Genomic DNA, 12838 nt, shown 5'->3' with positions numbered 1-12838 from the left:
TACTGAGAAGGGCCTCGAGTGCGTGCATTTTGAGATTTAGACTTCTGGCATTAAGCAGCATTACCCTTAGTTTTTTTCCTTTTTTGTGTTCTAGGGTGGTAGGTTTAGAATTTGAGCCTTGCCTAAAAAAGGCACTATGGGGGTGGCAAGAGCCTTTGCCAATATCCTGAATCCCAGGGGTGACAGGTGCAAGCCGTGTCTTGCGAAGCAGCGTGGCTTGTCCAGCATGTCATCCCAGGCAGACAGATACTGGATCCCCTTTGAAAGACACCAGTGTTTAAGCCAATTGTTAAAGCTGATCATCTTATCTCTGTATTGTGGCATCATTCTTGGTGAAGGTAGGATACTGCTCAAGGTCAGGGTCATACCTGCCTGGGATACATAATCAGAGAGCTCCTCAATGTCTCTTTTCATGTAGTCCAAGGAGGTACGTCTCAGGTCGTTTACACCAGCGTGGACAATGACTGAGTCATATTTGTACCTGCTGTTGAGAGACCTGAGTGCTTGCGTTATGTGGCGGATTCTAGCGCCCGACAGGCAGCTTACTGTGACCTTCTCCTTACTCAGTCTGGTGAGCGGGACATCAGTGTGTCTGACTATGGAGTCACCAATGACTAGTGTGTCTGGCATTGTGTTTGGCCTTAAGGGCTGTGACTGTTTGACACTCTGACTGTGAGGTCTATGTGTTGCGGGTGTTGTGTTCTGAGGTGGTGGTTGTTTGGGTGTCTGCTTTGGTGGCCTCTGCTGTTTTGGTAGATTTTTGATCAGAGCCTTGAGTATGTCTTTGTGTGTTTATGTGTATGATTTGAGGTTGTAATGGTACTATGTGAGACTGGGTCTATAGTGTGTGTGGTAACCTTCTCCTCCTGACTGGTCTTGCCAGTCCTATGTTGAGAGAGCTCAGCCTCCAGTTTGGCCGTATAGTTGCATCTCTCGCATGTATTTGTGTTTTGTGGGAGGAGGAGAGGGTTGTCTGTGTACATGAGGCAATTGAAACATTGCCTCAATATTCCCAGGTTCACCAGCTGAGCAGGAGAGGACACTAGCAACTGATCCCTCGACATGCTAGAAGGGTAGACGAAAACTTTAAAAAGATTCCGGGGGACGTGGGTGACCGAGAAATGGGGGTTGCCTTTTTGGGGTACTATCTATGACAAGAGTGCCGTATCAAGGTAATAAGTACTGTAGGAGCAAGTGCTAGGTTTAATAGATAGAGAATAGTCTACTTGGAGTCAAGTAGAGATGATCTTTTTAGTTATAGGATATGCTGATTTGATCAGTAGTATAGTTCGAGGAAGGTAGTTTTAAGGGAAAATTTGAAGAGTGGACTTTAGGTAGCCCGAATAGTTTAAACCTGCTTAACCGGCACCGGTTGTCAATCCAGACTGGACATTTTGTAGTGAGACATGGCTATTCTAGGTGATTGTGTTGTGGATTTGGTAGTGGCATTTGACTGATTATTAGCTGTACTGAAGGGGCACTGTTACTGTCTCTGTGCTTCAAAGAGCACATACCATATGTGTTGCTTTATAGGGAATATAGATGGTTTGAGATTGTTTCTTAGCCACCAGCAAACCACCAGCAATGCAGAGGTCCACAGAGCACTCCATGTGAAATGTAGTTTAATGTCCCTAACAATTCCAGTTAACAGTCCTGTCCAGCATTGCTGCCTGATGCTAGTCTTACAAAATCCATTTTTATTTTAAAGCATATATGCATAGCAACACAGCTCTGTTTTGTCATTTTGCAAATATTTGTGCTCACTTGAGCAAGGCTGCTCTGTTACCCAATTTAAGTGTGACCTAGACTTGTGGGTGGAGAATAGGAAATTTACACCAAGCCTGGCACCCATGTCCCTTATGAACAGAGGTAGTTTATAAATGCCTGGCCCTCAAGTGCCCTAGTTGGATACAGGACTTCATTATTCTTTTGGTAAAACTTAGGCTTAAAAAGACTCCCCCCTGGTCATTAGCATAAACTTAGGCTTAAAAAGCCCCCCCGGTCATTAGCCTAATAATAATCTATGAATCTATGTGAGTGAGTGCTTTTAGTTTAGTAAGTAATGCTTTTGCTTGGTAAATAAATGGTAGGAGGGCCTGGGTTTCTCTTTATTGAGTTTATTTATTTATTTATGGTGTGGGGGGGGGTGGCAGGAGAGAGAGAGTGAAACTTGAACAGAACATCCGTGTCCCTTTTGGTAGGGTGTCACTGTACACAATGACAACAAAATAACTAGGATCAGAAACAAATTGTTGTATCACTTGGTGTGTTCTAGTAGCATTTTTTCTTCCTTGTGTAGATTCTGTAGTTCCTGTTTTATTTCTAGCTGTGCCTTTTTGTTCGATAGTTCGGTGGTTCATTTCTATCTGATGCTGTCTTGGATTGTCTTTGTTCCATTCACCAAGACATTAAAGAAAAAAGTGGTCAACAGATAAATCTTGAATAAAAACCAAGCAGCAAAATACTAGTCCAGCTGTTGCTGCCAGTTTCCACATTATCTCTGGGACTATCATTAACCCTAATATCTCGGATAGTGATAAATGCTCAGTTTTGTGTAATTTTTATTTAAAATGGTTTTAATTAAAAACAACTTGAGTAACTTAAATTCGGTGTAAAATATTTTGCTAGTAAAGTTAATGTACTGCCATTTACCGTAAACTTGTTTAAAAAGCAGCCTATTTTATATCAGAAATTGGTGTACTTACTGTTGATTAGCATATAGTTTCCTTTCCCGTTCTGTCACATAACCATAAGTTTTACAGATATGGTATGTGTTGATGTATATGGTCACCTAAGCCTGTGATGGGAACCCCTGTCAGCACAGGTGGAAGAGCACACTTGGGCAAAGGGGAATACGGCCCTTACATTGAGAGAAGTACTCATGTTACCATCAGGGTAGGTTTTGGTCGTAAAAAATAATTGGCTGTCATCACTGGGATACTGGCAAAAGCAGTGAGCACATTTATGGATACCTGGATGTAGCTTCCCTTGGGCAGCAGTGTCCGATCGAGGGAGCGGCTTGATGGTTGTCAAGATTGGGGAGAGCAAAAGATGTACAGCATATTACTGTGTGATGTAAGCATCGATACTGGATGTTCACAGTTTATCACTTGGGCACTGTTCCTTTACTTAATACTAGAACAGTTTTCTGTCTCTTTATGATTGAACTTCGTTGGCAGGAATCCAGATGCAAGTAATTTTTGAGCTAAAAATGAAATTAATTTACAGCAACAAAAATGTTGCCTGTAAACTTTTCTTCAAGCTTGTCATAAGTATGAGATAAGATACTGATCACCTGCACTTCAGAAACAAAATTTAATTAATGCTAATAGCAAATTCTAAAGCTCACTGTAAAACTAGAAATGTCTTTTTTGTACGATTACTGTACTTCAGTGTAGGGAGAATATTCCATGTTATGACAACTTTGGACTTGCCCATATTTCCCTACATTTCAATATTTCTTGGATCACAGCTAATGATCTTTAAAATTTCACGAGACATCCCTTTTGTAATGCAGTCCCAGTTGAATTACATTTTCTGTGCATTAACAGCTACAGCAGTTGCATTAAGGGGTGTTGCATGTATTGCTTAGGAGGATTTTTTTTTGAAGGGGGGGAGCATAGTAATAATTCCCCACCAGTCAACAAATAGCTGTATTTTTTGTGATGAAGTGATAGTAAGTCACTGCTTTGGTCATCTTGTACAGAAGTATGTGTGATGTATACAAGCTGTGGATCACTCAGCGGAATTTTAAAACCCAGTGTTGTACATGGGTACAAGAGTCTCAAAAGTTCCTCTCTTTAAAGTTATGATAGTTAATCGTCTTTTACCTAGGACAATGCAGTTATCTCAGACTAAGGCAAGCATTATAAGAAAGCCGAGTGTGTGTTTTCGCTTGTGTTTGTGTGCTCACACGTGTGTGTGTGTGTGTGTGTGTATACACACGCGTGTGTGTGTGTATACACACGCATGTGTGCGTGTTTGTGTGCGCACGCATGTGTGCGTGTTTGTGTGCGCACGCATGTGTGCGTGTTTGTGTGCGCACGCGTGTGTGCGTGTTTGTGTGCGCACGCGTGTGTGCGTGTTTGTGTGCGCACGCGTGTGTGCGTGTTTGTGTGCGCACGCGTGTGTGCGTGTTTGTGCATGGCGTGTGCGTGTTTGTGTGCGCACGCGTGTGTGCGTGTTTGTGTGCGCACGCGTGTGTGCACGCATGTGTGCGCGTTTGTGTGTGTGTGATAGCAGCAGAGGATAGGTACAAGGGTTGTTATGGTTTGACTCGTCTGTTAATTTCCAAAGCCATATTAATAAAATAAGGGAAAAAAATAACTTGCTGCTCTTTTGGACTTAGAAAATTGCCTCCCTTTCAAAGTACTCCAGCCAGAGTTGCAGTAGGCAAGAGTGCTACTGGGTTAACTCAAATATAGTCTTCCAGTGATATCCACACATTAAAAGAAAAAAATCCGATGCAATCTACTGAGAGCAAAAGGTTTGTTCATCTCAAACCCTCTACCTCATGAGCACCCGTACATCACCCTTGCGAAAGCCAAATAATTACCAGTCAAACACTGAGTCAACTCTTTCCTACTTAAACTATTAAAATGCAAGTCTTTCTTACCTCTTGCAGCCAAATGCCACTCTGAATCCATCCCATCTAACCTCAGAAGCCATTCCCAAGCAGTGCCATCTCTCCAAGCTCCACAAACCAAGCCAAACTACACTGTACTGACCATTTATATTCTCTCTCTGTCTCCTTGCACCAAAACTTTGGCAGCCCTACCTAACTGAACAGTCCTCATTCTCTACCTTCAGTGCACAGTTCAAAAAGTTCCTTCACAACAAATATGAATGTCGATGCTTTTCTATAATCTACATTACCAAATCTCTGTGCTTCACTAAGCTTTTACTTACTTTGTTTATAATATGTGTAATTTTTATCTTTTGTCAAGCTACTCCAATATTTTATTTTTAATTGTGTTCAGAAAATCTTCCAACATCAGATTGTAAGTATTTGTATACAACTCTGCCCTGTAAAACTCATTTTAATTGTATTTTTGTGAATTTGTTCACTTGGGCTATCCCTTTTTGTGCTCAAAATAACATATCCCATTTGGTTATAAATTGACTTGACCCATCCCATGGTTGATAATTCTATATTGCCCCTAATGAGAATAAATGAGATCATACTATGGATAATTTGAGGGGATCCATGCATGGGATAAAACATCTGTGAGCTGCATCTGTCCATCAGTAGTACATGTGGCAGTCCTGGGGTAAATTTTGTGTTTCCCATCCATAGATCTAAGTTGCATTTGAAAATGGACAGGGCTGAGCTTTGTTTTATATGGATGTATGGAGTGTTCCAAAGCAGCAGTTTCCTCTGTGAAATATACCTGTCCCTCCAAACCATTCTGTTGATGATGCAGAACAGATTTAGATCCCTAGACTGAGTATTTTTGATGCCATTTGACTTGCTGATGTGCAGTAAATCCGTTAGTAATGGGTTGGAGAATGCCTTGCATGCCAGACGCAGCTCTTGGTAGTCTGTAGGATACTGAGTATAGTGACAGGACTTTGAGACAGTCCATGTAGGATGTGCCATTTAGGCTTTGTATCCTTTTAGTAAGATATCTCTGTGGGCATTCAGTTGTTGCATGCGTCTGGACCGTTGTATGCCAAATAGGGCATTATATTCAATGATTAGCCTAATGAGGGGTGAGTGAAGGGGAGAATAACATTCCTAGATATAGAAACAATCCCTTTGTCTATAAGCTGTGCTTCTTACAACAGCAGGCACACGTTTGTCAAAAGTTAGATCACTGTCTACAAATTTGATTTTATTTTTTATTTTACATTTGATAACCGGGAAAATCTGACTGGACACAGGTTCATTTTCAGCAGAGGCCAGGGGAGAAAAGCTCCAAATAACAGTACAAGTACATAAGACAGGATTCGAGCATTACATAGAAGACTACATTTCAGCATGCAATAAGCCGATATTAACTTCTTGTTGTAAGGAATATATACAGTACATTACAAGACTACATTTCAGCATGCAATAAGCAGATATTAATTTCTTGTTGTAAGGAATATATACAGTGCATTACAAGATTGAGGAAAAAATACAAGAAAAAAATGTTTCAGTGTACTAAGATAGGAATTCATTCTGAGAAGTACTCATGATTGGGTAAAACAAGTATACCAGGGGGAAAAAGAGGAACAAACAGGTGATCATTAGCAGAATTCTTGCAACATTGCAGTGGTATGGATTAACTTAGGGAGTCGCAAGAGCAAAGCCAGTTGTTTGAATAGTGGGTTTTGAGGAGTTTTTTTAAATTGGAAAGCAGAGGTTGTAGAAGTTATGTGGTTTGGGAGTGAATTCCAGATTCTGGCTATAGTGCAGGCAAAGAGAGGTTTACCCGCATCATTTTTCTGTTTGATGACATTTATAAGGTTTGGTTACTAGATCTTAAGGTTCTGTTGGTGGTGTAGAACTGAATTCGATAATGTAGTGCTGGGGTTTTGTCAGGCAGGTAGTAAAGTTTGGGTGCTATTGAGAGTTGATTAAATAGCAGTAGCCTAAAATTCTAAACAACTGAGTCAGCTCTGAGCGGTGTATTGTCAGTGACGTAATTCCATGGGGTAGATGACTTTCCAAAGGATGCAGTAATGTAATTTTTGCCATTTAGCTTCAGACCATGATTTTGACATCAGTTATTTGTTTGAGATAAACCTTCTTGCAGAATGGCTAAGTTATTTGGGGATTCAGTGCTGCTCCTAGAGTAGTCATTTGCAAACTTAGTCAGCCAGATCCCTTTCATACACGCACACACACACACACACACACACACACACACACACACACACACACACACACACACACACACACACACACACACAAACACACAGATAATCATTTAAAAGTACCTTTGGCATACTGTTCAGAGCTATTTTACCAAATAGCATGCAATTTACTTCAGGAAAATTTTGTACAAATATTAATAAGAACAAAAAAATTGTTTTACTTAGTTACTTCTTCAGTCTGCTCAGTGCCCTAAACATGGGGTTTATGCTTTACAGTTTCCCCACCAGTTTAACACAGTCAGCAAACATCCATTCTCTTTATTTCATTTTGTCTTGCAGAAGCACAGTTCACATGACTCTGCTACATCTTTTGGGATTGATGCTTTACAGTTTTCCCACTTGCTCACTAAATTCCTTTTGTTGCTGATATCCTTGCTAATCAGTGAGGTCTCCCAGCACCAGTTTCTGTTTGGAGTCCAAGATACCTGGTTCTTCTGGTCAGAGCTTGGTCTTCCTTTTTTTACTTATTTTCTTGTGAAACAATGGAACAGGTTTTGCTGATAGTCTGTCTGGGCTTTTCTGATTGACAAAAGATTCCACTTCTATTAATTACTGTTTGTTGACTAAACGTTATTTCCTGTATAGTCTGTTCTGCTTCCAAGTATATCTTTAATCCCCCAGTAAAAAAATATTCTGAATACATCTGGATGTATCTGCTTCAATCTCACATGCATTTCACAGCATCCTGATTGCCAGGATAAGCTTTTCTTTTTTGCCAATTGCAGAGTGAATAGTTTTCCACAAAAGCTCTAGTGTCCCCAATTTGTAATGCTTTCCCTTCTTTCACAATTTTACCAAGAGCATTTCTTTCTGCTGGCATGATTGCATCGTTGATAATGTAAGTATCTGTTATTTTCCAGTGGTCAGAGCTGGAGTGTACACATTATGTGCACACTCAGTCAAGAAACCTTTCGCTGTGGAATACCAGTCTAGTTGCTTCTTTGTACTTTCTAAAAAGGTACATTCTTTCAAGTTTCTCTGGTGTAGGAAAAAAAATCAGTTTTTCTCTGCATGTCCTGTTTTCTAACTTTACAATTTTAGATTAATTTCTTGAGAAGTCTCATGCCTTGCCAGTCTTTTCCATTATTTCATTTTCTGATTTTTGCATTTTACACGTCATATGAATGGTTGCATAAAGTTGCTTTGATTTTTCCCAGCATTTTGTCATTTGATGAATATTATTTTATCAGTTCTTACAGTTGCCTGCTTTCTTTAATCACCTATGGGTACATTTGATTTTTCTTAGTTACTGGATGCCATGTTGTGTAGTAAAGCTAAAATTTGAACTGTTTTTTGTTAAACTACTGTGTGGTTCTTTCCAGACGGATTTGTTCTAGGTATGTGAAAGAGATGTTTTAAAGCATTGGAAACCCCACGTGCCCAAATGTTTTTTTTTATTTGTCACTGGAGGAATATGCAGCTTTGAGTTAAAAAAAAAAAAAAAAAATAATCCTGACATCCAGATTCACCCAGTGGACAAAGGAGGGGTGGTAATTGTTATGGACAGGGATGATTATGTTAACATTATGAACGCTTTACTTGTTGTTAATACATACTCTCAGGTTTCTAAAGCTGATGTTGATAAACTTATTCAGCGGGTGCATGAAGTCCTCCATGATTTTTTAATGACTGGTTTGTTGACCTTTCATTCCCACTATGTATGGATTTGCCTAAAGTACACACAAGGCTGACAAACCTTCAATACGGCCTATTGTTTCCAGCCATGGCTGGCTGGCTGAGACTTTGTGTGTATGTGGAGAATAAATTTGAAACCGGTCTTGGACAAAGCACCGGCGGTCCTCAAGGACACGGAACATTTTCTTTGATCTTTATTTGAAGGTGTTACTAATCAAAAGATATCGAGGTTGAGTCTGTTAGAATTTTTCTGTCTCATAATAGTGAGTATAGCATTATTTAGATTAGCCTTATTTGTTCATTAGTAGAGCTTGTACTTGATAATGTCCTCATTTTCAACAGAAACTTTTTCTGCAGAAGTTAGGCATAGCATTGGACATGGTCGTGCAAACAGCTATGCCAACATGTTCATGGCTTTTTTTGAAGGATGAGCATGTTTTGATTGATAACAGATTCTGTAGTTGTATTAAGTTTTATAAGTGCTTTGTGGATGATATTTTCCTCCTTTAGGATGGTCCATGCATGATGCTCCATGATTTCATCACTTATTTGGAAAGCAGTACTGCATTTCTAATGTTTGTGGTGTTACTGTGCTGATTGGATGCTCACCTCTATAAGATTGAGGATGGATGTATTGACACTAGCTTCTTTAGAGAAAGCTGTCGAAAAATAGCTTGTTACACCATATGAGTATGCATGCTGGGCATATTTACAAGAACATACTCAAAGGACAATGTTTTAGAATGTCCATGCTACATACTAATGATACAGACTTTACGCGAGCATCTGAGAACATTGTGCTGATTTTATTAATAGGGGCTACCTCAACAGTGAGATCAATATACCACTTGAGGCTCATAACATGAGGGGAGCCAAAGCCAAGCCTTATTTTTGTAACAGAAATGGGGGGGGGTGTATGGTTCGACTACCCCATTACCATGTATCTGTGGAATCGCCAGGGTCCCTCTGACATACTCGAGTGATGTAAACTTGGTGTGTGAGACCCTTTAAGAAGAATTGGCCGATTCTTACGAGTGGTGATAATGTTAGGAAGATAGTGGGTGATCAGCCTCGCTTTTGTTTTAAAAATGTGTTATTGCTGAAGAGACAGTTATGTTATGGTCATAATGTGGAAACTGTTTCTAGATCCAAGAGAGCAGGTACATTCCTCCAGTGTATGTGTAAGGTGTGCAGCATAATTTCACCCAACAAAGTTTTTATACATCCTGTGACTAGAAAGAGATATGAACCTAGGTTATATGCAGACTGCAAAAGTATGAACTTGGTGTATTTAGCTGTGTGTAAGGACTGTTCGCATTCTTATGTTGGCAAAACTAATCCTTCTCTCAAAGAGAGTATCCTTGAACATCTACGGATATACAGGCTAGCAATCCTTCTAATGTTCTTGCTAAACATATTATGGGGAGGATTGACATTGTTAATAATACTGAAGTGGCTGAGATGAACTTGGATCGTTGTGTTCCAGGCAGACAAGGGTTTTGGACTCAATGGTGCTATGCCTTTAAAGCCAGCCTTAAAATCTAGAAGATTGTTTTACTGATCAGTTGTTTAATCACGCAGTATTGTTGGTGATCTTTGTTCAAATGAGATTTGTTTGATGTATTTTTATGATTTGAAGACGCACCTGGTGCGAGAAAGTACTTATCCAATTAAACGTATATCGTTTTTAGCCTTGTTAGTCTATCTCTTCTAATTTCACTGCTTTTTATGTTGTGTGGGGCCAACTTTTAGCCATGTTTTATACTTTTTTTTTTTTTTTTTTTTTTTTTTAATTTTTCCTTACTTTTTTGAATGTTTACACTGCCTGGATGCCAACAAAGTAAAATCACTAGGCAGTACCTGAATTTTACCAGAACTAATAACTTATTTGCTTTAGCAGTTTCTTAATTTCCTTACTGGGGTGTTTTTTTTTTAACCATGTTGTTGGCGTTACTGCCATTCATTAAAACATTACACAGGCTGGCATTCTGCATGCATGCATGGTATCGCTTTAACAGTTTCTTAATTTTCATACTGGGATAGTTTTTTTAACCATTTTGTTGACTTTGTTGACATTCATTAAAACATTGCACAGACTGCCATTCTGGATACATGCATGGTGCCTTCACTCTGCTACTGGTGGATGGCTCCATTATCAGTATGTACTATTTAAACATATAAGGGTCTATATCATATATTTGAAAATCCAAGATGTCGAACACTAGATGTTCGAACTTGGAATTTTGAATATTGAAAACATCGAACGCTCAGAATAGCGAATTTTTTCCCAGGGAAAAAATTCTCTGTTCCGATAAACATACACATAACACAAGCAAACCAAAATAAATAAACCACACACATACAGTTAACAAAACCCAACCCCACACTAAACCACACCTACATTACTAACTATCCACTTACCTTAACCCGCATCCTAACCCTAAGGTCCGTAACTATCGCACACACACCCTACGAAATATACATAAACAAAGCAATAAATACGCACACATACAGTTAACAAAACACATCCCTACACTACACCACACATACATTACTAGCTATCCACTTACCTTAACCAGCACCCTAACCCTAAGGTCCGTAACTGTTGCACCACAGTGGAGGAAATAGCGAAGCTACGGAATGGCCCACCAAAATCTTGCCCTAGGTAAGATTTTGATGTTCCGGTGCTTCGCTATTTTCAGCATTCGATGGTTTGGGTTCGACGTTTTGACAATTTGTTTTCTGTGTTCGGAATTTTGATATAGACCCACATATAAAGCTGCTTGTAAGATTAGTGGTTACACACTGGGATAGATCTAATCGAGATGTTGCTCAGTCAACACCGTCTTGGAAGTCCAGTGCCTGTTCATGACCCTTCACCCAAACAAAGTAAAAATGGCTAGGGTTTTGGAATACCTGTTAGACTGGGTTGTACTTTCGTTAAAGTGCATGCTTCTGTCATTTCAGATGGTCTTTCTATGGATCTACCATTGTGCTCCATATCTTTTGTTAAGCAGTTTCTAAAAGGGGTGGTCCATCACAGGCCGCTTAGAAAGGAAATTACTCCACAATATGGTCTAAAGTATGTGTTGAAGTGGTCTAAAGTATGTGTTGAAGTTGACCCTGTCCCCGTTTCAACAAGCTGCTTCAACTACTCTTAAATTTCTATCTTGAAAGCCTCTCTTAATGTGCAGGGAAGCCTTCATTTTTTTACCAGGATAGGGTATCCCTTTGAATTAGTCCTTCCTTATGCCTTGGGTGGTTTTGAGCTGTCTTTTAACCAAGTCATTCAATTGCCATTTTCTTAAGCACAGAACTGAAAAGAAATGGGCCTGCTTGTATGCACAGACAGTTAATATTTGATTTACACAAAACCAAAGAATGCAGAAAGTTTAATGCATTTGTCTCCCGTGAAAATGGGAGCGAGGAAACTCAGTAAACAAACTAATGCTTTCCATATGGATTGCTGACTGCTTATTCAGCTTACAGTAAAGCTGCTTCAGGGTGTGTTGGGACAGTCCACTAGAGCCACCACAACCCTCCTCGGGGGCCCACCAGACAGGCTCTTCTTAAAGCAGCAACCTGGACTTCTGAACTCACATTTTCTAAGCACTGCAGTTTATGAGCAGCATCTAAGGACAGGATTTACCCCTGCTGTCCTGCAGTGCATCTTTTATAATAACATTTCTCCATCTCCCTAACTCAGAATCTTCCCAAAAGTAAGGACTACATTAATGTATTTCTCTTAACATATACATTTATCGTAAGCTCGTAGCATAACTGCATCATCTTGGGTTTTTTCATGGTGATGACATCCTCATGGTAGATGGATCGTAAAAGAGGTAGCTTCTGTGCTTGCCACTTTTGCTGGGATTAGTGATTTATGTAAGGGTACAATACAATTTGTAGGTCCAGTATTGTTTGTTTCTGTATCATGTATAGGACTTTGGTCATTTCATTGGTTTCAGCTATAAGAACTGGCTGTATGGAGTGTATGCTGTCTGACAGTTTGTCTAGCAGTGAGTGTCCGCTTTGTGTAGTAATGTGTGCACAATGGGTTTAGTGCAGACTTTGTAAAGAACAAGCATTCTTAAAAGGGTTGTAACCCAAATAATAAAGGCTTATAGTAAAGACTTATCTGAATTCAGTACCCTACTGTAATGCTACTTGTTTTTTACAAGTGTACTTTGCACTTTGTTCTTTGCAAGTGTACTTTTTTTTTTTTACGTTAGGTATGTGCCTATACAAATTCTGAATGATATCAATGTTTTGTGTTTTAATAGATTCTGCAGACAGTACGACTTCCAAGTCAGCGACAAGCAACTGGGATTGAGGTATGAAA

At 39.5% G+C, this 12838-nt stretch overlaps 1 protein-coding gene across 1 annotated transcript in view; it reads left to right on the top strand.

Moving 5' to 3' along the window:
* The window catches only part of NUP205 (nucleoporin 205), a 1199422-nt gene that overhangs the window by 347316 nt on the left and 839268 nt on the right, over positions 1-12838 (top strand). Inside the window, 1 exon segment of the mRNA XM_044087173.1 lies at positions 12780-12830. Within this exon segment, the coding sequence (XP_043943108.1) occupies positions 12780-12830 (51 nt within the window).

The sequence above is a fragment of the Protopterus annectens genome, chromosome 11.part0 (assembly GCF_019279795.1).
Source record: "Protopterus annectens isolate FY-2018-M chromosome 11.part0, PAN1.0, whole genome shotgun sequence".
Taxonomy (NCBI): Eukaryota; Metazoa; Chordata; order Ceratodontiformes; family Protopteridae; genus Protopterus; species Protopterus annectens.
The sequence above is the reverse complement of the archived record's forward strand: the minus strand, read 5'-3'. Positions and strand labels throughout refer to the sequence as shown.